Source organism: Chiloscyllium plagiosum, unplaced genomic scaffold (assembly GCF_037043375.1).
Source record: "Chiloscyllium plagiosum isolate Xiang-an unplaced genomic scaffold, Cpla_swu_hap1 HiC_scaffold_32, whole genome shotgun sequence".
Lineage (NCBI taxonomy): Eukaryota > Metazoa > Chordata > Chondrichthyes > Orectolobiformes > Hemiscylliidae > Chiloscyllium > Chiloscyllium plagiosum.
In genome coordinates, this window is record NW_028270170.1 from 34,546,129 (window position 1) to 34,573,459 (window position 27,331).

Consider the following 27,331-nt stretch of genomic DNA (forward strand, 5'->3'; position numbering starts at 1 on the left):
TGTCCACTTCCATAATGATGCTAAATCTAACTGCATTATGATCTCTATGTCTGAAATGATCAACCACTGCTCTTTGGTCCACTTGCTCAGCTTCATTTCTGAAAGCTAAATCTGACATTCCACTCTTTCATTAGGCTTGTTACCTACTGGATAAACACATTCCCTTGAACACAATTCAAGAATTTTGTGCCCTCTGCCTTTCACACTGTTTGTAATGCAGTTGATAACTGAGTAGTTGAAGCCCCTAATTATTATTTCCCTTTTGCAATTGCACTGTGAAGTTTGCTTGCATACATACTTGTCTAACTGTGTCCTTCGGGATTTATTGCACATATCTACTACTGAGATTGGTTTAGTTCAGAAACAAGGTCCAGTGTGGCCTCATTTGATGCTTCATCTAGTATGTCATATCTCCTTACAGCTGCAATTTATTCTTCACCAATAATTCTGTGCCCCCACCTTTTTTTTTCCTGTCTAGTTCAGTATCCTGTATGAACTGTAGTAAATATCCCAAGGTCTTTCATGTGTATGATATTAAAACTGAAAGCTTGTTCAAAGGATTGAATATCAATGAGCATTGTATAGAATAAGAGGTTTAAGGAGGGAATGCAAATGTTTCGAGCTCAGTTAGCTGAAAGCTTGACCCACCAGTGAAAATACAAATAATGTCAGGGATATGAAAAGTTTCAGAATTGATTGAGGTCTGATAACTCGGGGTTGAGGAGCTCATAGAAATAGGGACGTGTCCAGGGATTTGTAAACAATACCGAGAATTTTAAACCAAAATCTGAATCGGTCTCTGGGATGAGTGGTTATCCTGTGAAATTGAATAAATTGGACCAATTCTCATTGGAGTTTTGGAGGCTTATAGATGTGTTTGAGACATGCAAGATTCTGAAGGACTTAATTGCGTAAATACAGAGATTGTTTGTGTAATGAAATGTCGGGGCACAGCCCAAGGCTGGATTCATTTAGAGCAGAGATGACAGAGTTACTTCACCAAGGCAGTTGTGAAGCTCAGAAGTTTTTTTCATTTGAGAGATTTGGATGCTTCATTTTTGAATGCATTTAAGAATGAGAGAAACAGATTTTTGATTCCTGAAGGAATCTAAGAATGTGATAAGTGAGAATTGAAGCCAAAGATCAACAATGATTGCACGAAGAATAGGCGTGATGAGCCTTATGGCCTGCTTCAGCTCTTATTATATGCATTCTTTTGAAGCTGTGCTGATCTGGGAGCTAACAAAGGTCAGCATGTGCAGGGCATCCTTTGTGTCATTAACCTGTGGTTGCCTGGATGAATGCATCACCAACAACATTTGATGGTCAGCACCATCCAGGACAAAGCATCTCATCTAATACCTTCAACATTTACTTTTTCTACCACTGGTGCACAGTGGCAGTGAAGTGTACCATCTATAAAATGCACTGCAACAATTCACCAAGTTGTCTTATACAGCACCTTCTATAACCAGAAGGACACGATCAGTTAGATGCCTGGGAACAGCACCATCTGAAACCTCCTTCCAAATCTCATATCATCCTGACTTTGAACTATATTGCCATTCCTTCATTGCAGTGGTTCATAAAGGAAGCTGAACACCACCCTGTTCAGGACAGTTGGTGTAAATTCTGGAAGAACCAGTGACACTCGCATTCTGTAAATGAATTAAAGTACAATTGTTATAAAAAATATATTGCTCCAATCAGAGTTTGCCCAGGCTTTTGGGGGCATTGATGAGCGGTAATAAATGATAGAGTATTCTTAGTACTGAAAACTATTGCATGAATCAAATGTGTACCTACATCCCAAAATAATCATAACTCGCTATTTCAGTAGGAAGCAAAATGTAACTGTTGAAACTTGTCACATATTTTATTAAGTTTCGACAACACAATCAAACACTGAATTTGATATTGTTATTCAAGAACTCCAAGGTTGGCATTTTTTATAAATCTGTATTGATTTCACTTTTTTAACCTTTTGTAGTGATGTGTTTCACCTCATTTTTTTTACAATGAGCCAAATAGTTTTGTTGTTTAGAGTACATTTTTATTGTTTTCCATTGACTTTTTAGGGAAATCACTTTGATCAGTATGAAGAAGGACATCTGGAAATTGAACAGGCATCCTTGGACAAGCCCATAGAATCGGTAAGAATTTGAATTTCAATTGAGACCTGATATGTGTAAAGCTGAATGATTAGGTGCCACTAACCAGCAAAAAAAATGTTAGTGCAGTTTTGAATAACTAGTCCAGAAATTTTTGAGCAGTGAAAATGACATAGTTGGTCCAAACTACTATCTAGAGCTTAGTGTACACCATTATTTTAATTTTAAGTTTTTCAGGTTTTTGTAATATAACGTTTATTAATGCTGTGCTGCTACTATATATACAGGACATGAAAAATGCATCTTAAGGTAAATCAACATTTTGTTTGTACTTCATGGATAAGTAGTACACGTGCTGCTTCATTGCTGCTTTCAGTAAAATGCTTCATAAATAATCCCACCTTTATAGTTGTCTCCTTTGTAATCTGTTAAATTTTTAATTAGTTCTAATTCAGTTAGGCTTCACATTATTTGAGTTAATCCAATGCTTTAGTTTCTTGGCATTTGTTTTTGTGTGTTGTAATTGTCATTGCACTCACCAAGTAAAAAATGGAACTTTGTGTGCAATGTAGGATGAGTGGACTGAATGGATGTGTTAAAGGACTGGAAATATGTGCTGATCCCCTTCGCCTATTGGATATTTTGCGCACGTTTTACTGATACTAAAGATCTATTTGTGGTGCACAGAAGTAATGTAGAATTTGACAAACTAATACCTAATCTTCGCACTGCTTAAAATAGAACTTTCTCCAAAGGAGGAAGTTAAGAATTGAGGGAGCCATCCTTTTCCCCAGTTGAGGCAAATGATTGATTTGAGCATAAAATCAACTGACCTTTAGAAGTGCTTGCTGTCTTGAACCACCATCTTGCTACATTTCTTTTAATTGATTATGAAAGCTTTTTTTTAATGGGCGTAAGATCAATTTAAAAGAAAAATGGCAGCTGATTAGTTGCACTGCTCAATTTAAAATGACTAATTTTACATAACTTTCCAATAATAACCTGCAATCATTGATCATTTTGTGTCACTATCACACAGTTAATTACAAGTAAATAGAGCTACCATACCAAAATATTTACTAGAAATTAGTCAACAAGTTTTTGTTCTGCTAATATTTTGTAAACACAGCTATTCATTATTACATACCATTTTGAAAAGCAACCCTTGAGCAGTTTATATGCTTAGTTGGTTTTGACAGTGTACAAAAAAGCCTTCCAATTCAAAACAAAAATTTGTGACAGAGAAGAAACAATCCTATTGTTTTGTTGCCAATGACTGCCCAAATTAAAAACCACAACAGTTTGCTATATAGATGAGGTACAAAGACAGTGATTTGAAAGTTGCATGAATTTAATTGAGTAATGATTACTTATGATTTTTCATGATTTGAGGTTTTTTTTTGGGCTGACAAGTGGCAAGCAACATTCATACCACACAATTGCCAGGCTATGACCATCACCAATAAGCGACAATCCAAACACAACCGTTTGACATTCATTGGCATTACCAACACTGAATGCCCCACTATCAACATCTTTGGGGTTACCATTGACTAAAAACTCAACTGAACTTGCTACGTAATGGCTAATAGAGCTGGTCAGAGGCTAGGAATACTGCAGCGAGTAACTCACTTCCTGACTTCTAAAGCCTGCTCTTCATCTACGAGGTGCTTGCCTGGATGGGTGCAGCTCTAACAATACTGAAGAAGGTTGTCACCATCCAGGACAAAACAGCCCAGTTGATGAGCATCATATCCACAAATGTTCACTCCCTCCAACACAGACACTCATAGCAGCAGTGTGTATTATCGACAAGATGCACTGCAAACATTCTCAGACACCACCTTCCAAACCCACAACCACTTCCAACTAGAAGCACAAGAGCAACAGATACATGGGAACACAGCACCTCCAAGCCACTCACCATCCTGACTTGGAAATATATCATTGTTCCTCCACTGTCCCTGGAATTGCCTCTCTAATAGCATTGTGGGTCAACCCACTGGTCTGCAGTGGTTCAAGAGGGCAGCTCACTATCATCCTTAAGGGCAATCAGGGATGGGCAATAAATGCCCAAAAACAATGCCAACATCCCATGAATGAATTTCTGTTGTGCAGAACAGTTATGGTGCTGAACCACATTAATTAGTGTGAAGGTGTTGCGGGATGTCGGTGATGTATATTATGGATAGAATAGTTAGTCCTAGCATGCTATGTTTAAATGTGTGTAAAAAACCCACAAAGTATGTCTAATTGGAAATCAAAGGGATCAGTAGATATTTCGGTACTCATGGAAGATATGCTTGTGTTTCCATGTAACAAATAATGCACACTACTTGGGGTGTCCACCATTTCTCTTCTGCAGCAGTTGGGCCATAATTGCTAAGCAGCCATGAACTGGTTTGTATTGCACGCTCTGCTATTTTTTTTAGGGTTTCCTGGTTCCTTATCCTGTCCTTCCAGCGAAAAATCTACTGTGAGACTTTGCTGGCATGATGCTTGTCTATGGAATGGCAGTAGCTGATGATGCATGTTGATAATACTGCAGGATAAGTTTTCAATTGAGTTACCTATTAATATCAATACCTAACTGGTTTTGAGTTCTTTTTTACCATTTAACAGTGAGATACCCAAAATATACCACCCACTTGTTTGTTTGCTTCCTTTAGATTCACTTGCGCATGCAGTAATTTTTTATGGCACTTTTAAGTCATTCATTTTTAGTTCACCAAAGCATTAACTGGCCAAAATGTTTTTTTCTAATTAGTCAGTAAAACGCCAAAACCAGACAGTCTTCATTAACAACATTTATAGTTCAAAAAATTAGTTGACATATTTCAGCATTTATTACAGCAAATCATTAGATAGCCAGAAAAAAGAGGTATAAAGTATATTTCCCATCATCTGTTACTTATGTAAATTACAATTCCTGTTACATTTTTATACATTCTTATCAATTTTCTTTTTTCCCCAAAAAGCTTGGAAGAATGTTTACCCGTTTTTTTTCCGCTCATTTGATTGACTTCTGTTATATTCCAGAGGTTAAACTTTAGAAGATGGGAATTCCGTGAAGATGGATGGCTATGAAATTTAGCAGCTAATTATTTGAGATTTTACTAAAATCCTACTAAATATCAAGATGTTTTAAATTTAGCTACCACCAAAACATATTCAACAACTAGTTTTACATTTAATTATTTATTATGATTTAATTATAACTTCTTCCCCTTCCCCCACCCCTGCAGAAAAAAACGTACTTGATAAAAAAAGAGTTCCATCACTTATTATTTCTTAGATGAAATAATGAGCATAAAATCACTCCCAAAAACCGCTAACACTTCTGGTGGTATTTAAGACCATATAGAAGTGACCTAGGATAACTTGATCACATTTTATTCCATTTTCTGAAGTGGCATTGTCCATTGCAAATTACAAAGTCTGTTCTAACACTTGCCATACCATTAAGAATGCGATCCAACATTATTTTGTAGTGAGGTTTGTTAGCATTAACAATAAGCTAATACCATACCAGTTAAATAACTAATTAATGGCTCTAACATTTTTACAATATTCTTGTAAACTAAGGTCCATCATTTTCAGTTGGATATTTTTGCTGCATTGCAACAAAACACTAGGCTTTTACAGCTATAAAATTATTATTTTTAAAAGCAGTATAATGAAGTTTCATTTTGTGGTGGTAGAGAACAAATTGGTATTTGTGTGAAGGTAGAAAGCCATGCCATCAAAAACAAAGTTCTTTTTAAACAGTTAGCTTTAATGCATTCTAAATGCACACATGTCCTGCAGCATTGTCTCTTGAGATGTGCTAAATGCTATGCTACAGTGTTCAGTCAGTTGGCTGCCTTGGAGAGTCCACAGATTTTGAGGAAATTCAGTATGAAGATTATTTTAATTGGAATTACTCAACAATTGATGTACATAAAGGATAACTATTATGTAAAATAAGATTAGTGCAGCTTCTTTCTAATGCATGTGATTAGGCTCCCCTTTTTCTATATTGATATTTATCTGTAGCTGTCAACAGAAAAATAATTAAAGGTTGATGTGAGAAGGTCAGGTTTTAATGCTCTTTCCCAAAGTCAGCCGTTAAATTTGCATATTCTAAGCAACCTTTTCAGAATGATTCCTTTCTTACTAACTTTCATAAGCACTAATTGAATTATTACAAAAGATGGAGAAATCTATTTTAGAAAATTCCTTGTAGGATATTATAAACAGCATTTTAAAATCTGTAAAAATATTTCATGTGGATTCTAATAACTGATTTTATGTGTAGCAAACGTAGATTTTTATTTCCACTTTAACCATAATTAACATTTAACATCTATTCAATTTAGCTTGAATGTATTAGGTCACTTTCTATTTACTGGTTTAGTTTAGTACAGCAGTAGCATATTTTTTACGGTAGTTAGATTATGCTTTTTCATTTTATACAAGATCTGTGGACTCCTAAACAGACAAAGGTCATGTCAATATGGCTGCTGATTTAATATTTAACAGTAGCCGCATGTTCCTTGCACTATAAATATTTCATGTCTTGTAGCTGTATGGTGTAGCATTACCATTTGGCCCTCCTAGCCATCATCGTGTGTCATCTGTAGTTAAATATAAAGTTTGTTTTGGGAACTGTTCTAAAGTGCTCTTGCATGTAATGGCAAAGTAGTGCTCACCTTTCTGTCACACTTTCTTATATATTTCCTCACACATCTATATATTTTTTTATATACATATAAAAAATATATATTTTGTTTTAGCTTTTTTCTCCATTGTGTCATCATGGCACACTGCACTGACTTACAGCTAGCTGGTCTTGAATCGTGGATTTACATTGTGCTTTCACTATTACCTAATGTCGACATTACTTGCGAGCAGTGAATTGAACAGAAGCAGACCATTAGTGTTTGGACAGTTTCTTACTTTGTGTTACATTTAACTGTTCTTTTGACAGCCCAGTTTTTAAAGCCAGGTTCGTATGGAAATGCTTTCACTCCACTTGCACTGCTTTGAAATAGCCTATTGCTTCATCTGTCTGTTTGTTTTTTATTGCATTTATTAATATTGCAGTCAGGGTAATGTCTCACTTCCTTCTTCCCTGAAAGCTTTATAATGTGCTTTTAATATTTAATTAGGTCAGAGTTGAGTGTTTTCATTTGTTGCAAGGCAAGCAAACATTCCCCACCAAAAAGGTGAGGATGAGGGAGAATAGATCCTCTTATTTGATTCACGTAAAGTTAAAGGTTACAAATACAGAGGAGATTTATGGCTTATACTTATCTTCAAATTAGCTAATTAACCGGATTTCATTTTTTCCTCTATGATTTAAATAGCTTTTGACAAACCTCTGAGTTATTAAGAAGTCAAATTTTTATTATAATGACAGTGGCAGGAATAAATAGCTTTTAGGAGCATTCAAATTTTGTTTTTCAGATTAATCGCTGTAGCACTAGGTTTGGATTTTAAATTTGCTTCATTGTTTTAAACACAAAATCTGTACATCCTTCAAAATTGAAACTTGAATTATAACATGCATATAGAATAAAGAGTGAAAATAAGGATTTGAACTTCTGTTAAAGTTTGGAATTATGTAAGTTACTGATGTTTAGAAGCTTGAGAAAATCGAACTTATGTATCTTAACTTCTAGATATTATTTGTCCTTCTATTCAAATACAGCAAAATTGGCTATCAAAAGTCAAGTAATTAGGATGTAGAGTTAGTTATACAGCACGAAAACAGATCTTTTGGTCCAACTCATCCATGCTCACAAAGTTTCCCACACAAAACTAGTCCCACTTGCCTGCGTTTGGCCCATATCCCTCTACACCTTTCTTATTCATGTTTTATCCAAATGTTTTCAAAATGTTGTAACTGTACCTGCATCTACCACTTCCTCTGGCAGTTCATTCCACACATGAATCACACTGTGTGGAAACATTTGCTTCTCAGATCCATTTTGAATCTTTTTCTCCTCACCTTAAAAATATGCCCCCTAGTTTTAAACTCACCCGCCCTATCCACCTTATGCCCCTCATGATTTTATAAACCTCCCTAAGGTCACCTATAAATCACCTTTTTTCCAGTAGAAAATATCCCAGCCTCTCCTTATAACTCGAGCCTTCCAGCCCTGGCAGCTTTCTGATTAATCTTTTTTGAACTCTCTTCAATTTAAGCATTTCTTTCCTCTAGCCGCGCAACTAGAACAGTACACAGTACTCCAAATGTGACCTCATCAACATCCTATGCAACTTCAACATGACATCCCAACTGCTATCCTCAGTGGTCTGAGTAATGAAAGCAAGCGTGCTAAGAAATCGGCAGACTGTGTTCATTAGTTACCATTTCTTTTTGAATACACTGTATAGGTGAATTTCTGAGCGACAAATCCAAACAAGCAGGCAAAACACGTCCAGAAACCCTAGCCACTCTCCCCTGTATCAAAGTAATCTCGGAAATGACCGCCAGACTACTCAGACCTCTTGACATTGTGGTAGCCCACAAACCCACCAACACGCTAAAACAGCAGCTAATGAACTTGAAAGACCCTATACAGACAACAAGCAAAACTATTGTCATTTACAAAACACCCTTATCAAACACTACATTGGACAAACAGGCAGAAAACTAGCCACCAGGAGTCATGAACATCAACTAGCTACAAAACGATATGACCCACTCTCTCACCAGTATCTTTACATACAGATGGGGATGGACACCACTTCGACTGGTACAACACATTCCTCCTAGGACAAGCCAAACAGAGGCACGCATGAGAATTCCTAAAAACATGGCATTCCAACTGGAACTCTATCAACAAACGCATTGACTTGGATCCCATTTACCACCCCGTGAGAGAAAAAAAACAGGAAATGACATCACCATAGGAAATGACATCACCAACCCAAGGAAACGCAAACATATAAATAGAAAGTGGGCTACACCACCAGTGTTTCATTTGGAGGCTCACTGAAGATGTTACCTAATATGGTGACAAAATGCACCTTCCAGCTCAGGGAACAAACCTAAATCCTGAACCTCAACCTGAGCTACAGATTCTCTCAAAACTCGCTAATCTTCCCTGCCTCTCCAAATACAGACAAAACCCTATCTTTCAAAATCACCTCCAACGACTTACCCACCACTAATATCAAACTCACGCACTACTTCCCTATCCAGTATATAATTGTCTGATTTAATAAAGTTATAATTTTCCAATAGAATTTTTCAAGTTAAAGCAGAGTGTTAAATTTTTCAAATTGGTGTAGATTACTTTATTGGGTATAAACTTAGTCAGGGCAGATATTTTACCAAAATTACATCCTCCCTTTGGAGAAGGCAGTAGGTTTTATTGCCTCTCATTCATTGATCTCCTATTTGGAGTAAGTATTATCTCTTTTAAAGTTGGTTTTATTGTAGCATTATTACTATCACAGTACAAGTAATTGAATATTAAAAGATCTGATTAAATAAAATATTACTGGTTTGCTATAGCAACCACTGAAGAGGTTACTGCTGCAGCTGGGCTCCTTTAAGATTGTATGGGTTAGTGAGAGATGTAGTAAACACATGAGTATGTTTCTTACTCCAGGAATGTTATGAGAAAATTGTGGAGCCTGGTGTAATTCCATAACTGAAATGATTGCCAGAAAAAAGATTTTTTTAAAAAATCACCTTCGGTGAATAGAAATTTGAAAGCAATAGGGTTTTTTGATCAGGCAATATCTGATCATTTGAGACTCTGATTTTTAACAAGGTTGGTTTATTTATTGACCTTTGTACTTAATATTGTGGCCAAACATAGTATGTGTCAAAAATAAACCTTTGTAGCAAATGTTCCACATCTTCAAGATAATTTCAAAATAAAGATATTTTACTTGGTCTGTATCTGCCAATTAAATAACTTGTGAACTGTATTTTTCTCCTTTACTAATTTTGTTTGAAAGAGGATTTGTAATTTGGTATTACAGCAATATTTATGAAGTTCTTTGATGTGCTGATGCTAGGTTCTTACGACCTTTCAGAGATATTTTAATCAGCATTAGTTGTTTAACGTTCAGCAGGTACCTGTATCTGTTGAACTGCAGCGTATTTACAGCCTGTGTCCTTGACCTTGCAGTCTTGAGAAAGGTGAAAAAATATTACATTATAAATATAAAAATAAAATGGCCTCTTTAAGATATGTTGCTACTTCATCCAGTTATTTTAAATGGAATTTGCCTGAAATTGCAGCCGATACCAGAAAAATCTCTCTTCGTGAGCTGGGCATTTTAAAAGAAATTTCCAACTTTCACATTGGCATTAAATCATGCATTATGATGGTGGAATTACTTAATATTGGCAGTAACCATTAGAAATATTGAATGGGGGCTATAAAACCAATTTTAATAGGTTACAAACTTTCATCATGCTCAATCTGTCATTCTTCTGTTCTCCCCCATTGTTTCTTTTGATTCAGCTCTTTTTCGGAATTTTACTTGCTCCATCTTTATTACACTTCATAACCTTTGTTAAAAGAAATAAAGCTAACTTTAAAACATTTCATTTATCATGGTTATCCTCATTGAAGTTTAATTATGCCTTCACCTGATATTCCCATTCTTTTCCAACTGGGAATCACTGATGTGTATTCATGCTTGGGACCAACAAATTTCTCTCTTTTTCACATCCTGTCCCTTAACATAAGGAACACTTAATTTAGTTATAGAACTGCTCCACACTCCCACCTGAAATTGTCTAAAATGGCACATACTTGCTATTGTGTAAACATATGGTTTAGTACCGCAGATTGTGGGTAATTTATTTGTTGATATGTGCAGAAGCTCAGTTCCAATATAGAATATCATGATATTAACCTGTACCCTCAGTTTATCACAAAAGATATAAGACCATAAGATACAGGAACAGAATTAGGCCATTTGGCCCATTGTGTCTGCTCCACCATTGATCATGGCTATTAAGTTTCTCAAATCTATTCTCCTGCCTTTTCCCTATAACCCTTGATTCCATACCAATTAAGTGTTTGCTACATTATAGCAACTCTGAGGATTTCATGTATTGTTAACTCAGTAAGGGATTTTTCACATTGAAGAATGACCCCCTCCCACTATGGATATTGGACAGCATATAGTGAGTAATTAGAATTAGGACAAATAGTCACTGCATTTTGAGCCAGATAAGGTCTTTGAAGAGTGTACATTTTTGAACTCTTGAATGGTTACTATGCAAAGATTGTTTCAGAAGCATCTTTTCTGTTTCAGCCAAGGTTCATGATGAGAATGGATGTTGATTCGTAATATATTGAAAAGCTCTCTCCAGGAAGATCATTTGAATTAGCAAAGCAATATATTTCATTTCTAAAGTCAAAAATTGATTTTGATTGCCACATAGTTTAAGATTTGCTTCAAACCCAGTGGTACTGTTAGAAAATTGGAACACAGTCCTTGAAATTGAACACCATACGCCTGTAGCTAGTTAACCACTCTCTGTTCTAAGGAAGATGAGACATTACGCTTGCTGCTTTTTCCCCTTCCCCTACATGCACTAATGGTTCTTGCTATTAAACCTGTTGCTAGGCCTGTTCCATTCTAATTTTCAGTATTTTTGTTATCTTACACATGAAGTGCATCACAATCTGTGCTTGTGCTCATTTTGTAAATTTACTAACGTCACTGTTTCATTTTTAGTTAATAATGGCTGCATGCTGGTTATAAACCCAATCAAGTCTAGCCTGGATTTTGCTATGATCGTGTTTGGTTTCTAGTGGTGGGGCAGATTTTGCACTTACAATAATCTGTAGACAAAAAGCCTGACACGCAACATAACCAAATTAAAAGAAGAAGTTTAGTTGTCGCAAATTGGTGCTGTCAAGGTGACGGATATGGTTTTAAAAAGAGCTTGGTTTTATCAGTTATACTGATTTCAGTTCTTTGTTTCTTTTTTTTTACCTTGCTTTCATTATTTAAGTGTTATGCACTGAAGATGCACAGCACACCATCAGAAAATAATCCCAAATTGTGTGAGCAATTTATGACATTGTGTTTCCTTAGGATGTCCATCTACCCCATTCCCATTAGCAACTTCTTGCATGTTTATCCATTGTACACAAAATATAGAAATATTGACTCAAAGGAAGTATGTATTATTGGAGTATTTTTGGTCTATTCTCTGTTCTGTCTATCAGGACAACATTGGACACCGTTTACTTCAGAAGCATGGATGGAAGCTTGGCCAAGGACTGGGGAAGTCTCTCCAGGGTAAGTTCAGAAAAATTGTCTAATGTCACATTTTTTAAGAAAATGTTTTTGTGAACATGCTTAAATACAATAAAAGCATGCATTTTTTTAGAATTTATTTCCCTCTACAGTATAATTAGGAAATTGTGAATATCTATGTTATATTGTCTGGAAGCAGAAACCTGCTTTTAATTTTAATACTTGATTCTATTTTTCTTCTCTTCTGTTCTCTCTGGTAATGTGATGGATTTGGCCAAAAGGTTACATTTGGGAAAATCTGAAACCCTAGCAGTTTCTTCAGGGTTAGATTAAACAATCATTTTCTCTGACATGCAGTAGTTACATATTCGAATATTGTGTAATGAATGATGGTTCAAAAAACCTGACATTTGTTAAAAGAAAGGACTTAAACCTACGGCCTCTTTTCCAAACTATCAAATGCATGTTGCGAACTGATATGATCAATTTGAATGATAGTTCCAATCATTTAAACAAAACTCCCAACTGCACATGATATTATGTTGATACACTTGTAAAGGCAATTAATATATTGTGGCTATATTTTCCTATTTAATTTGGTCTAATCATTAGTTTGTGCTGTTCAATTTCTCAGAGAAATTCCTGGAGTTGGTGTACGTGGGTTTAGTAAATCTAAGTTGCTGATTATTCGTTGTCCTAGCGTTTTTTTTTCAAATTATTGCAATAAACAGCCTTTTACTCTGAATTCATTCTTCTAAGTGGTTACTATTTCTTATAATTTGATGTACTGCATTCACACCAAAAAGGCATTAGAATTCACTTCCTACATTTTCCAAGTCTGATGGAGGAGTGAATGCAGGCCATTTTCAGGTTTGTCTAAATGAAGCATGAATTGTTTATAATGGAATCTTTTCAGAACTCTTGTCGTCATCACCAGCTCATGAACCAAACGTCATAGCTAACTAATGGTGGATTCAAGGAACACTTTGGGTGTTCATCAGCCATGTATGATATAGCAGCTGATGGTTTATTTTTTCTGCTCAGACAGAATAACTCAGGATTAACTTAACTTGTGCTTATTGAAATAAGGGATGCCAATACTTCTCCGTTTCAGGCATCTCCTAATGTCAGTCAACAATCTCACATCAAACATGGATGCTCAGCCACGGTAAAGCCTCAATATTTGATAAATCCAATCTCGGAGGATGACTTGACGTTATAATAATGAGATTCTGTACTACTATCGCTGCTCGCATGGAAGTCTTTCTGAAATTTTGAGTTTGTAAAAAACTTTATTCATAAGGAACAGACTTGAAATTGTTTAAGTTTTTTTGTTTGAAAGAATGTTTTTATATTCATTAAGTAACAAGTTTTAATACTAGACAACAGAATAAATTAATTTAATGTATAAATATTTCCACATCAGACTTTCTTTCCAGTGAACAGAAATGGATTCAAATCTTCCTTGATGGTTTAATGTGCCTCACCAATCCCCAAGAACTTGTGCTTTAGTCTGGCCTCTTTCACAAAATATTCAACTGTTGACACTAGTTAATAAAGAATTAAAAGAGGCTGTCTAATCAGGATACCTTAAAATTTTAATTTAGTGGAGATGAAAGATCTTACAACTCCATGTAGCAGAATCAGTGCATCACATCTACTTTGGATTATACTGTAATTATATTGATTGTGATGGGGGATTATCTAATCAGACGCACGTTTCGATGTTTCTGTGGCTGACAGCAAGACGTTGGAATGGTGTGTTGACTTACTGATGCCAGGGTAAAGGATGTCTCTGGGAATGTGCAGAATATTCTCAAAAGGGAGTGGAACCAGCAGGAGGTTGTTGTACGCGTTGGTACCATTGACGTAGGAAGAGAAGGGCATGAAGTTCCAAAGGGAGAATATGGGGAACTAGGCAAGAGGTAAAAAAGTAAGTCCTTGAGGGTAGTAATATCTAAATTACTTCCGGTGAGACATGCTGGTGAGAGTAGGAATAGGAGGATAGAGCAGATGAATGCATGGCTGAGAGGCTGGTGCAGGGGGACAGGAATTCGCACTTTTGGATCATTGGAATCTCTCTGGGGTAGAGGTGACCTGTATAAGAAGGACTGTTTGCACCTAAATTGGAAGGAGAGCTGGATCTTGGGGAGATTGCCAAGTGCTACTAGTGGGCGGGGCAGAAACCCCAAAGAGATAGTGAGAAAAGAGAGAGGTCTGTGGCTGATACAGTTGAGAAGAGGAGCAAGTCAAATAGTCAAGGCAGAGAATGAGGTAAGACTTATAAATGAAACTGTTTATTTCAGTGCCAGAAGCCTGACAGGTAAGGCAGATGAATTCAGGGCATGGTTGGGAAAGTGAGACTGGGCTATCATAGTTATACTTCCTGAAGAAGGGCTTATGCCCAAAACGTCGATTCTCCTATTCCTTTGATGCTGCCTGACCTGCTGCGCTTTTCCAGCAACACATTTTTAAGCTCTGATCTCCAGCATCTGCAGTCCTCGCTTTCATCCTAGTTATACAGAAGGATGGCTCATGGAAAGGCAGGACTGCCAACCTATTGTTTTAGGGTATACAGAGGAACCTTGATTATCTGAACGAGATGGGCAAGCACTATTTCGTTCGGTTAATCGATTCAATGCGTCTCCTCTGGGGCTCAGAGTTTTCTGCTCCCTGTTCAGGAGACAGCAGCACACCGTGCGTGAGCCCCCACCTCATCCAACACCCCAACACTGCCCTTGGGCTTCACCGCCCCATCCCCTGTGTGCCCCTGCCCCCGTCAGAACCCACCCCTCCGGGACAGCCGGAGTGGACACCAACAGAAAGACTGCTGCTGGTTTTGTGGGGTGAGTCTCCAAATCGCGCGCACAGAGACATAACGTTTTGACAAGTTCCACCATTGCCCTGCCCAGGGAAAGTGTGAAGGGAGAGAGGGAGGGCGGGAGGTCAGTCATTTAGAGGCGGTGCCTGGGATGTCCTGGACTGTTCTCAGCAGCATTTCAGTGAGCCGATATAATTTTTAATCATTGTAAATAAAAGACTTGATCAAGTTTGAAACCACTCTTTGATGTAACGTTTCTATCAGGATCTCAAGATCTCCTACGGATAACACGATATTTGGATGATTGATATTCGGATAATCGAGGTTCCTCTGTAGATGCTGAAGAAAGGATAGAAAGGGAGATGAGAGAAAGGGTACTGGCATTTTTGGTGAGGGATGACACTATGCATGTACATAGGGAGGATATTCCCGAGATTGTGTCAGTGAAGCTATTTGGGTGGAACTGAGAAATAAGAAAGGGATGATCACCTTATTGGGATTGTATTGTAGGCTTTCCAGTAGTCAGCAGGAAATTGAGAAGCAAATATATAAGGGGATCTCCGATATCTGTAAGAATCATAGGGTTGTAAAGGGGTGTTTTAACTTTCCGAACATAGACTGAAACTGCCATATTGTTAAGGGCTTGGATGGAGAAGAATTTAAAAAATTCTTATTCAGTGTACAAAAAAAATTCTTCTTCGGTGTGTGGATGAACCTACTAGAGAAGGAGCAAAACTTGACCTTCTCTTGGGAAATAAGGTAGCATGAGTGACTGAGGTGTCAATGGGGGAGCACTTTGGAGTGAAGTAACGCAAGTTTGAGGTGGCGATAGAATCCTGAAATAAAGTTCTTAGAGTAGCCTCATTATATATATTAAATCTTACATATATTAAAATTCCATCACAATGGTGTTCCGTTGTTTTATCTATAGTTCACAAAGGTTTGAGACAGGGAATGGGTTAAGCATCTGTTAAATGATGTCTGTTACTTTGGATGTGCTTGAGTGTCTGTCCAGTCTGCCTGCATAATTAAGAGGTGTTCATCTTTTTGTCTTTTAAGTTAGTGAATGTTAGTAAAAGTACTAGGTCTATATCCTCTAAATAAGTTAGAGATTTTACCTGTTCTTAATAAAAGAATAAAGGATATTAACCTGACTACTGCAGCTAGGTAGTGAGGTTTGTTTATGATTTGCTGATGTGAGTTTCATTCATTCATGCAATTTCACATAAGCACTATTTTGACAGTTTCTTAATAGGATAATGACCCAATTGAAAGGTACATACTAATTGGGGAACTATTTGGTGTTCTGTAATCTATTCAGGTCTGAGATACTGTTGGTAAAGGCTGATTAATAATATAATGTTTTGTGGAGATTTGATGGGGGATGGTATTGTTAATGATACTGACACCTATTCAGAGGTGAAAATGTGTTGCTGGAACAGCGCAGCAGGTCAGGCAGCATCCAGGGAACAGGAGAATCGACGTTTCGGGCATAAGTCCTTCTTCAGGAAGGTAGCTATTGATGTCAAAATAGGCCTGAACACTTGTAGCAAAGGCTGATTAGGATTGAAGGTGTGAAAAAGTAGTAATGGGTTGTTTTAATTTGGTCTGTCCTATAATAGTAAAATATACTAAACTGCGGGTTTATGAATGAATGAAACCGTAGTGTGGTAGGGAATGAAATGGAAGCGCGGTGTTAGCTTGTGCATGGGTGAGTAAAGGAGTTATGAATGAGTAAATATAAAGCACTGGTGAGTGGGTTAGTGAAGAGACTTATAATACAATATCTCACAGGGGCCAGTGATCATTGTTTTAATGTAGTGATGGAGAAGGGTAGACTGGATTTAAGAGTTAAAGTTCTAAATTGGAGTAAGGCCAATTTTGATGGTAAAAGGCCAAAACTTTGAAAAGCTGATTTGAAGAGGCAGTTTGCAGGTAAAGAGACAGTTGGAAAGTGGGAAGTCTTCAGAAAATGACATAACGAAAGTTCAGTGGCAGTATGTTCCTATTTGTGTAAAGGATAAGGAAGGTAGATATAGGTAATGCTGGATGACTAGAGAAATTGGAGCTCTGGTCAAGAAAAAGGAGGAAGCATATGTCAAATGGGATCGAGTGAATCGCTTGGAATTTAAGGGCAGTAAGAGAACACTCGGAAATCAGGAGGGCAAAAAGGGGACATCAAGATAGCTGTAGTAAATATGGTTAAAGAGATTCCAAAGAGATTTTAAAGTACATTAAGGGCAATAGAATAACTGGGGCGAGAATAGGCTCCCTTAAAGATCAGCAAGGTTATTATGTGTGGAACTGCAGGAGATGGGTGAGATACTAAATGAGTATTTGACATCAGTATTTACTGTGGAGAAGGATATGGAAGCTGGAGAACTTGGAGAATTAAATAGTGACTGTGAAGAATGTCCATTTGACAGAGGAGGTGCTGCTGGATGTCTTAAAACATGTTTAAGGTGAATAAATCCTTGGGACCTGATTGGATATATCTCACAACTTGTGGGAAGCTTGGGAAATGATTGCTGGGCCCCTTGCTGAGATATTTGTATCATCGAAAACTACACTTGAGGTGCCAGAAGACTTGAGGCTATATAATATGGTGCCATTATTTTAGAAAGGTGATAAGGAAAAGTCAGGGACCTAGAGACCAGTGAGCCTGACATCTGGTGCTTAATTGTTGGAGGGGATTCTGAGGGACGGGATCTACATGTATTTGAAATGGTAAGGACTGATTGGGGATAGTCAACATGGCTTTGGGCATGGGAAAATGTGTCTTGCTAACTTGATTGAGTTTTTTTAAAGAAGTGATGAAGAGGATTGATGAAGGCAGAGTGGGGAACATTGTCTGTATAAACTTCAAGGCATTCAACGAGGTTCCACATGATAGACTGGTTAGCAAGGTTAGATCACGTGGAATCGAGGGAGCGCTAGCTGTTTGGATACAAAATTAGCTTGAAGATAGGAGAGAGAGGGGGTGATGGTAGCAGATTGTTTTTCGGACTGGAGGCTTGTGACCAGTGGTGTGCCAGAAGAATTGGTGCTGGGTGCACTGCTTTTTGTCACTTTTAGATATGATTTGGATGTGAATATAGGAGGAATGGTCATTAAGTTTGCAGATGATACTAAAGTTGGTGTAGTGTTCACAGAAGGCGATTATCTCAGAGTACAACGAAACCTTGATCAGATGGGCGAATGAACTGAGAAGTGGCAGATGAAGTTTAATTTAGATAAAGGTGAGGTGTTGTATTTTGGTAAGGCAAATCAGGGCAGGACTTGTATACTTAATGGTAAGGTCCTGGGGAATGTTGCTGAGCAAAGAGACCTTGGGGTGCAGGTTCATCATTCCTTGAAGGGGAGTCATAGGTAGACAGGGTTGTGAAGAAGCCATTTGGTACACTTGCCTTTATTGGTTAGTGCATTGAGTATAGGAGTTGGGATGTCATATTGTGGCTTTACAGAACATCGGTTAGGCCACATTGGAATACTATGTTCATTTCTGGTATCCCTGCTATAGAAAAGATGTTGTTAAACTTGAAAGCGTTCAGAAAAGATTTACAATGATGTTGCCAAGTTTGGAGGGTTTGATCTATCGATAGAGGCTGAATAGGCTGCGACTGTTTTCTTTCGAACGTCAGAGGCTGAGGGGTTACGATATAGAGGATTATAAAATCATGAGGGGCTAGGGTGAATAGCTAAGCTTTTTTCGCAGGGTAAGAGAATCCAAAACTAGAGGCAATAGGTTTAAGTTGACAGGAAATATTTAAAAGGGACCTAAGGGGCTACTTTTTCATGCAGAGCGTGGTGGAGGCTGGTACAATTGCAACATTTAAAAGGCATTAAGATGGGTACATGTACAAGATGGGTGTGGAGGGATATGGACCAAATGCTGGAAAATGGGACTTAATTATTGTAGGATAGCTGGTCGCCATGGGCAAGTTGGACCGAAGGGTCTGTTTTCATGTTGTACAACTCCATTCTATACTGATCTTACCCTAACTGCTGCTGGACCTGAATCTTTTAGCAAATAAGATGAGGCTGTTGAATACCATCTCAATAACTGTTTCAGGGAAAAGAAAGCATTGATAGAGTTCTTGACAATTGTAACACTTATAGAACATGCAGGATTTTTCCATCTGCAAATTCTTTACCAAATTCGGCTTGCATAGCATTCCCAACCCAAAATGAGTGTAGTGGTCCATCCTACTTAAAACTTTGCGGATTTAAGTAAAGAACTTTTATATAATAATGGAAACTTAATAATGAAAAGTAAAGGAAAGAACAACTTCAGGAAATCTGAAAGTGCTTCATAGCCTATGATTGTTTTTGAGATGTAGTAACTGCTTATAACGTGGTAAAATAGGGTATCAAGTTTGTAGATCATAAGGCTCTATAAGCACGAAGCAGGATTTACTCTTGGGCTACTTCATTCACAGCAACCATGGCTGATCTCCCACCTTAGCTTTACTTTTGGTACCATCCTCATACCCTTTCTTTCACTCAGCGTCAATATCTTCTGATCTTGTTCTTTACAGAAATATAGTGACTGAGCATCCACAAACATCCCCCTGAGTCAAAGAATTATCAAGGTCCATAACCATTTAAGTGAAGGCATTACTCCTTTTCTCAGTCCTCAGTGGCCAACCCCATATTTTGAGATCAGTGAAAGACCAGAGAGAGAGTGCAAACTCAAATTGTGTACAGCTTGGAATTGAACTTGCAGAAGGTGGTGTTCCCATATATTTGCTGCCTTTATCCTTCAAGGTGTTGAAATCGCAGGTTTGGAAATTGCTTTTTTAAGGAGTGTTTTTGGTCATTGCAGTGCATCTTTTAGGTGGACACTGTTACTACTGTGTTTCAATAATCGAGTGTGTGAATTGTTGAAGGTGATATTGTTGTCCCGTTTCCCCCTTAAGTCGAAGCAAAACCCTCAGACATGGTATAGTTTTACTCCTTCATCTTTATTCTGGACCCTGGAGGGAGTGAGAACAATCGCCCATGTGCTCAGTGACATGAGTTCACGGTCTTCTCTGGAGCAGCAGTTTCTTAATGAACTGAGTAGTCATTTTACAGGGAGGAGCATCCAGATAAGGCAACATGCGTAGTAATTGGGTGACTGTTGCAATCAACGAGTGTCAATAGCAGAGACCAAGCCCTTTACTGTTATACAATGAATGTTCTTAACTTTGTCAACTGGATTCATAAAATGGATACTTTCCCCTTGCATACTGAATGCTTCCAATATTGTTAAATGGCTCTACATAATGAATGCTTTTCCACTTTGTAAACCCATTACCTGTGCCTCCAGCACCCCATTGTTAACTGTATGTTCTTATTTGATCTGAGTCATGCTGAGCTGAATCTCTTGTTTCACAAAACCCTTTCCCAATCTGCTTATACCCTATACACATTCTCAGTAGATGCAGTGTCACTCAAGCAGACTGCTTTGTCCTGAATGTTGTTGAGCTCCTTGAGTGTTATTGGAGTTGCACTGGCCCAGCAAGTTGGAAAGTGTTCCATTGCGTATCTGACCTATGCCTTACAGATGGTAGACAGGATTTGCGAGGCTCGGACATGAGTTACTCATCTCAGAATTCCTAGTCTCTGACCTGCTTTTGTAGCTACAGTATTTATATGTTGGTCCAATTCAATTTCTGTTCAGTATTAACCCCAAGATATTGACAGTAGGGGTTTTAGCAATTTGTTTGCCATTGAATGTTAAAGATTTTCGTAACAGGTTGCACAACCTGTTTAATCTTGATTCAACTACATAGAATAAATCAGGAGTATTTATGGGACACTTTTTATCTTGTAGGTTAGTATAGCTTTTTTTATGGGCATTTTTATTTCCCAGTGATTCTTGAGTGCAAGTATTCCAATTCATTTAATTCGTTAAAAAATGGACGTTGCTGTTGACCTTCCAGAATCAATGGAAAATAAATTGTGTAAGGTATCTATTAGAAATGAAATTTTGAAAATACGGTTATTCTTCTGTATCTGCAAAGGCTCCGTTCCTGAGAATCCCTGCAAATGATGAAATTTGCAAGTATGGAGCTTGTTAAAAATTGTGAATATGCAATTTTTACTCGTGGATATTGATTTTTATTGTTATTTTTTGATGCAGTTAGGCAAATTCACAATTCATGATTTTGCAAATACAGATTTTATCCTAATAATTTTAGGACACTTGGAGAATGAGTGCACTACTCTGAGAAGTGAGTGTATTAGTACTAGAGACTGATTTTGAATTCAGACCATTTGGAATTGAAAGTCTTTTGATTAGCAGTTTGTTTTGAGAATTGTGTATGAAATAGTTGCCTACTTGCATTCATTCACTTTTTGAAAGCAGCATCCCAAACCACCACTGATTCCACATGACAGTGTCTTTCCCCTCGATGGGAAAATGCACACAGCTCTTCAGGCCGCCTTTCTGAGTTTGAAGTGAAGCCGTTTCTGTTGAAATAATGAGAAAGGAACTTTTTGTATGATCGAATGACGGTTACTGGATGCAGCCTTTCCAAATTATTCTCCATTTTTTCTGGTGCATGCACAACTTTTTTGAGTGATATTGAAAACTATATTATTTTTTATTGCTTTCTATCTGTCCATGTAAATCACCTTTGCTTTCTACATATCCTAAATAGTACAAGCATTGCCTTATGTATTTCTTTTCTCAGATCTGAAATTGTATCTATCACAAGTGGATTTGTGCTCCCTGGTCACATTCAGATCTCTTCTAGTTACTGAAACTTTATCTTCTACACACGAGCACATATTGCACCATTCATTTTCCAGCATGCATTATAAATATCAGTGCATGAAGAAAATCTGCTACTGTTCTAACGCCTTTGCTGGCTGGCCACCTAACTTAACCTTGTTTAAGAATCCCATATCTCCTCTTCACATAATTCAAAGTCAGAAGTTTGGAGTTGATGAAATGAGATGCACTTATGAATGAACATTGTCCGACTTTTTCTGTCCTGCTGATAATGGTAAATCGTGCTTAGTTGTAGCTTGTGGGTTCTGACAGCTTTTGGATAATTTGCTCAAAAAGCCATGTTTCATATCTAAGTGCCATCTCTGAACATTAACTGAGTGATTGCACAAATCCAGAAATCTGAACCGAAGTCAGTCCTGATATTCACAAGCAGACATTTTTCAGTCGGGATAATTTGGGGATTGGGTTTTGCAAACTTGGGCTGCGTTAGGCACGTGAAGGGGTGTTACCATTGCCAATTGATGCCTTGCCTTAAATGATGCCAGTTAATAAAGAGAGGTAGCCAAATTTGGGACTGACTCTCTGATCTGCTTTGAAACTTTTGTCCAGTTTGAAAAGTGTACGTAATCTCTAAATTGAAAGTTTTTGTTATCTCCAGAGGCAAGGAGGGAAGTATTGGTATCCTGATACCAATTGAACTTGTAATCCAGGGGTCCAGGTGTATGGTCTGTGGACTTGGTTAAAGTTCTGTTGTGGTATTGGGTTGACTTTCAATTGAATTAATAAACATCTGGAATTAAAAGCTAGTATCTGTAATGATGCAGCGAAAGTATAATCAGTTATTAACAAGCCAGATTTTTTTGGACAGAACCACATTTATTTTTAACTTATTGTATCAATGTGATATTGTTTTCTTATAATTATCTTTTTAATCGAGCAAGCCCAGAAATTCTCAGTGCAGCTGTGTCATTCTATCAGCCCATCAAATTATTGTCCATCATCTTTAAAATAAATGTCTTGACACAAAATCTTTGAATGAGAAGCAATTTGTGAAAATTTAATTTTAAGTGCCATTGAAATAACTGCAATGATTTTGTTCTTGCATCATAAATATCCCAGCAGGAGATTTTTGTTGAAGTGGTGATTTAGTTGTAGAGAATGACCCAGCCATATTTGCAATTTAAAAAATGATTTCTTCTGCTATCCCTTTTCTCAAAAAGAGATTCAGAATATCAATGATAGCAATGCTCTTGTCCTGTCCTATTTCATACAAATGGGGAAGACACTCAGCCACAGACCCAGAGATTAATGATTATGCTTTTTTTATCTTTTTGTAATCGTGAAAGAAAATTGCAACAAATGTACCCGTACTGGTAAGTGTTTTGACGTGACTAAAATGTAGCCTTGTGGTGTAGTTGTATGGTAAGAATCAGGTAAGTGTCTATTTTAACTTTAATTAGTTTGTTTTTAACCAGGACATCCAAAAACTACTTGAGCAATGAGACCCTACGCGTTAACATTGGCTTGTATGCATGTAGGTGTGGGTGCACTGAATTACAAATAAAACATTCGTGATTAATATGTCAGTCGTACTTGGCAATTTCACAATCTGTCCTACTTTGGGACTCATTTTATTTATTCTTTGAACAGAGCCTATGTTCTGTTGTATATTAGCAAATATACTCAGGTAAAGTATAAATCTGTTTTGTTCTCTTGCGTAATGCATCCGATGAATAAAGCTCCTGCATTGCATGCTGTACACTCCTGCTGATTTGAGTAAAACACCTCTTTATAAATGATCATTCAGATTCCTTTCCAGTGTTGCTTGTAGTGTTTGCTTGTCCCACTTGATTCACTCTGATCTAATTAATTGGTCTAATTAATTCTGATTTCCTAGGGAGGTGGGGATGCAGTGTGTATAATGTACCAGAATTAGTGTTCATCTGCAACTGTGCATGAAAAGGTTTGGTTTTCCCCATATAATATGTGATGCAAATAGTTTGTGTGAAGCAATGAGTTTGAATTATAGCTGTATCATCATTCAGACTACTGAAATCTAGTATCAGTGGGTTGGAATGAAGTTTCACCATAATTATTCCCAAAATCAGTTTTGGCAAATCCACGTTTAGACTTTGAGTAAAGCTAAACTTATGGCAGACATAATCTGTTGAGATGTAGAGGCCCCTCTTCTTCTCCCCAGTAATATGCTATTGTCTATCCAAAATTTAAGAAGGAGAATGATATTCCCACATCAACTGCCCCCTAAAGGACGTTCCAATCCAATACCACATTAACACAGACACCCCAAAGAACTCCAGATGCTGGAAAGCAGAAACAAAAACAGAAACTGTTCTGAAGGAGAATCGCAAGGCCCCAAACGTTCACTCTGCTTTCTCTTCACATCTGCAACGAGACAAGCTGAGTATTTCCAGAAAGTTCTGTTTTTGTTTCACATTAATGCAAGTTCATTCCACAAGGGACTGAATGAAAAAATACAATGCATTCTCTATTGGATCTTCCAGCCCAAGGAATGGAAAAAGAAATAGTTAAGGCTAGGCAGTTCTCAGTTCGGTAAAACCCAGATTCAACATGTTGTTATCCTCCACTCTGTAACCAAGTTCCTCACCACCTCCTCGTGCACATCTATATCTGCTTGCAGAAATCTTCCCATCCAGAGTGTCTCTGTTCTACTTTAGACATGTACCCTCTCACCCTCCTTTCTCAACCCATCCTCCCTCTCTCCCCCTCAATCATTCCTTTTACCTCCCTCCCACTCAGTTCTTTGACACCCACCCCTGACTCCCTCCTTGTTTGTCGCCCTCCCTGCCACCTTCCCTCCCTCCATATCAGACTATTTTCCTGTCTCCCTTGTCCCCCTCTCACCTTTTGCTCTTCCTGTCCTCCTATCTATCCCTGGGCCGGTCTCTCCTCCTCGCACTCTGTCTCTCTCTCGATCTCCCCACAATTTTCTCTCTCTCTCCGCGTCTCGTTCTTGGTCTTTCTCCACCTCTCTGCCTGTCTCTTGTCTCTCTCTGCCTCTCCCCCTCTCTCTCCACCTGTCTCTGCCTGTCTCTCTCTCTCTCTCTCCACCTCTCTCTGCCTGTCTCTCTCTCTCCGCCTGTCTCTCTCTCTCCGCCTGTCTCTCTCTCTCCGCCTGTCTCTCTCTCTCCGCCTGTCTCTCTCTCTCCGCCTGTCTCTCTCTCTCCGCCCGTCTCTCTCTCTCCGCCTGTCTCTCTCTCTCCGCCCGTCTCTCTCTCCGCCCGTCTCTCTCTCCGCCCGTCTCTCTCTCCGCCCGTCTCTCTCTCCGCCCGTCTCTCTCTCCGCCCGTCTCTCTCTCCGCCCGTCTCTCTCTCTCCGCCCGTCTCTCTCTCTCCGCCCCGTCTCTCTCTCTCTCTGCCCCGTCTCTCTCTCTCCGCCCGTCTCTCTCTCTCGCCGCCCGTCTCTCTCTCTCTCGCCGCCCGTCTCTCTCTCTCTCTCGCCGCCCGTCTCTCTCTCTCTCGCCGCCCGTCTCTCTCTCTCTCGCCGCCCGTCTCTCTCTCTCTCGCCGCCCGTCTCTCTCTCTCTCGCCGCCCGTCTCTCTCTCTCTCGCCGCCCGTCTCTCTCTCTCTCGCCGCCCGTCTCTCTCTCTCTCGCCGCCCGTCTCTCTCTCTCTCTCGCCGCCCGTCTCTCTCTCTCGCCGCCCGTCTCTCTCTCTCTCGCCGCCCGTCTCTCTCTCTCTCGCCGCCCGTCTCTCTCTCTCTCGCCGCCCGTCTCTCTCTCTCTCTCGCCGCCCGTCTCTCTCTCTCTCGCCGCCCGTCTCTCTCTCTCTCTCGCCGCCCGTCTCTCTCTCTCTCTCGCCGCCCGTCTCTCTCTCTCTCTCGCCGCCCGTCTCTCTCTCTCTCTCGCCGCCCGTCTCTCTCTCTCTCTCGCCGCCCGTCTCTCTCTCTCTCTCTCGCCGCCCGTCTCTCTCTCTCTCTCGCCGCCCGTCTCTCTCTCTCTCTCGCCGCCCGTCTCTCTCTCTCTCTCGCCGCCCGTCTCTCTCTCTCTCTCGCCGCCCGTCTCTCTCTCTCTCTCGCCGCCCGTCTCTCTCTCTCTCTCGCCGCCCGTCTCTCTCTCTCTCTCGCCGCCCGTCTCTCTCTCTCTCTCTCGCCGCCCGTCTCTCTCTCTCTCTCGCCGCCCGTCTCTCTCTCTCGCCGCCCGTCTCTCTGTCTCTCGCCGCCCGTCTCTCTCTCTCTCGCCGCCCGTCTCTCTCTCTCTCTCGCCGCCCGTCTCTCTCTCTCTCGCCGCCCGTCTCTCTCTCTCTCTCGCCGCCCGTCTCTCTCTCTCTCTCTCGCCGCCCGTCTCTCTCTCTCTCGCCGCCCGTCTCTCTCTCTCTCGCCGCCCGTCTCTCTCTCTCTCTCTCGCCGCCCGTCTCTCTCTCTCTCTCGCCGCCCGTCTCTCTCTCTCTCTCGCCGCCCGTCTCTCTCTCTCTCTCGCCGCCCGTCTCTCTCTCTCTCTCGCCGCCCGTCTCTCTCTCTCTCTCGCCGCCCGTCTCTCTCTCTCTCGCCGCCCGTCTCTCTCTCTCTCTCGCCGCCCGTCTCTCTCTCGCCGCCCGTCTCTCTCTCTCTCTCGCCGCCCGTCTCTCTCTCTCTCTCGCCGCCCGTCTCTCTCTCTCTCGCTGCCCGTCTCTCTCTCTCTCGCCGCCCGTCTCTCACTCTCTCTCGCCGCCCGTCTCTCTCTCTCTCTCGCCGCCCGTCTCTCTCTCTCTCTCGCCGCCCGTCTCTCGCTCTCTCTCGCCGCCCGTCTCTCGCTCTCTCTCGCCGCCCGTCTCTCTCTCTCTCTCGCCGCCCGTCTCTCTCTCTCTCTCGCCGCCCGTCTCTCTCTCTCTCTCGCCGCCCGTCTCTCTCTCTCTCTCTCGCCGCCCGTCTCTCTCTCTCTCTCGCCGCCCGTCTCTCTCTCTCTCTCGCCGCCCGTCTCTCTCTCTCTCGCCGCCCGTCTCTCTCTCTCTCTCGCCGCCCGTCTCTCTCTCTCTCTCGCCGCCCGTCTCTCTCTCTCTCTCGCCGCCCGTCTCTCTCTCTCTCTCGCCGCCCGTCTCTCTCTCTCTCTCGCCGCCCGTCTCTCTCTCTCTCGCCGCCCGTCTCTCTCTCGCCGCCCGTCTCTCTCTCGCCGCCCGTCTCTCTCTCGCGCCCGTCTCTCTCTCGCCGCCCGTCTCTCTCTCGCCGCCCGTCTCTCTCTCTCTCTCTCGCCGCCCGTCTCTCTCTCTCTCTCGCCGCCCGTCTCTCTCTCTCTCTCGCCGCCCGTCTCTCTCTCGCCGCCCGTCTCTCTCTCTCTCTCGCCGCCCGTCTCTCTCTCTCTCTCGCCGCCCGTCTCTCTCTCTCTCTCGCCGCCCGTCTCTCTCTCTCTCTCGCCGCCCGTCTCTCTCTCTCTCTCGCCGCCCGTCTCTCTCTCTCTCGCCGCCCGTCTCTCTCTCTCTCTCGCCGCCCGTCTCTCTCT

The 27,331-nt window shown here is 40.2% G+C and overlaps 1 protein-coding gene across 4 annotated transcripts in view; it reads left to right on the plus strand.

Annotated features, from left to right (window-relative positions):
* The window catches only part of gpatch8 (G patch domain containing 8), a 202,215-nt gene that overhangs the window by 46,387 nt on the left and 128,497 nt on the right, over positions 1 to 27,331 (plus strand). Inside the window, exons 2-5 of one of the 4 annotated variants that reach the window (XM_087977893.1) lie at positions 2,079 to 2,153; positions 2,399 to 2,420; positions 7,081 to 7,098; positions 12,308 to 12,380. Coding sequence is in view for 2 of the 4 variants with exons in the window: in XM_043675229.2 (XP_043531164.2) it covers positions 2,079 to 2,153; positions 12,308 to 12,380 (148 nt within the window). In the remaining 2 variants the exon portion in view is untranslated. The remainder of the gene's footprint in view (positions 1 to 2,078; positions 2,154 to 2,398; positions 2,421 to 7,080; positions 7,099 to 12,307; positions 12,381 to 27,331) is intronic. The other 3 variants (XM_087977892.1, XM_087977894.1, XM_043675229.2) reach the window with 3 other exon arrangements.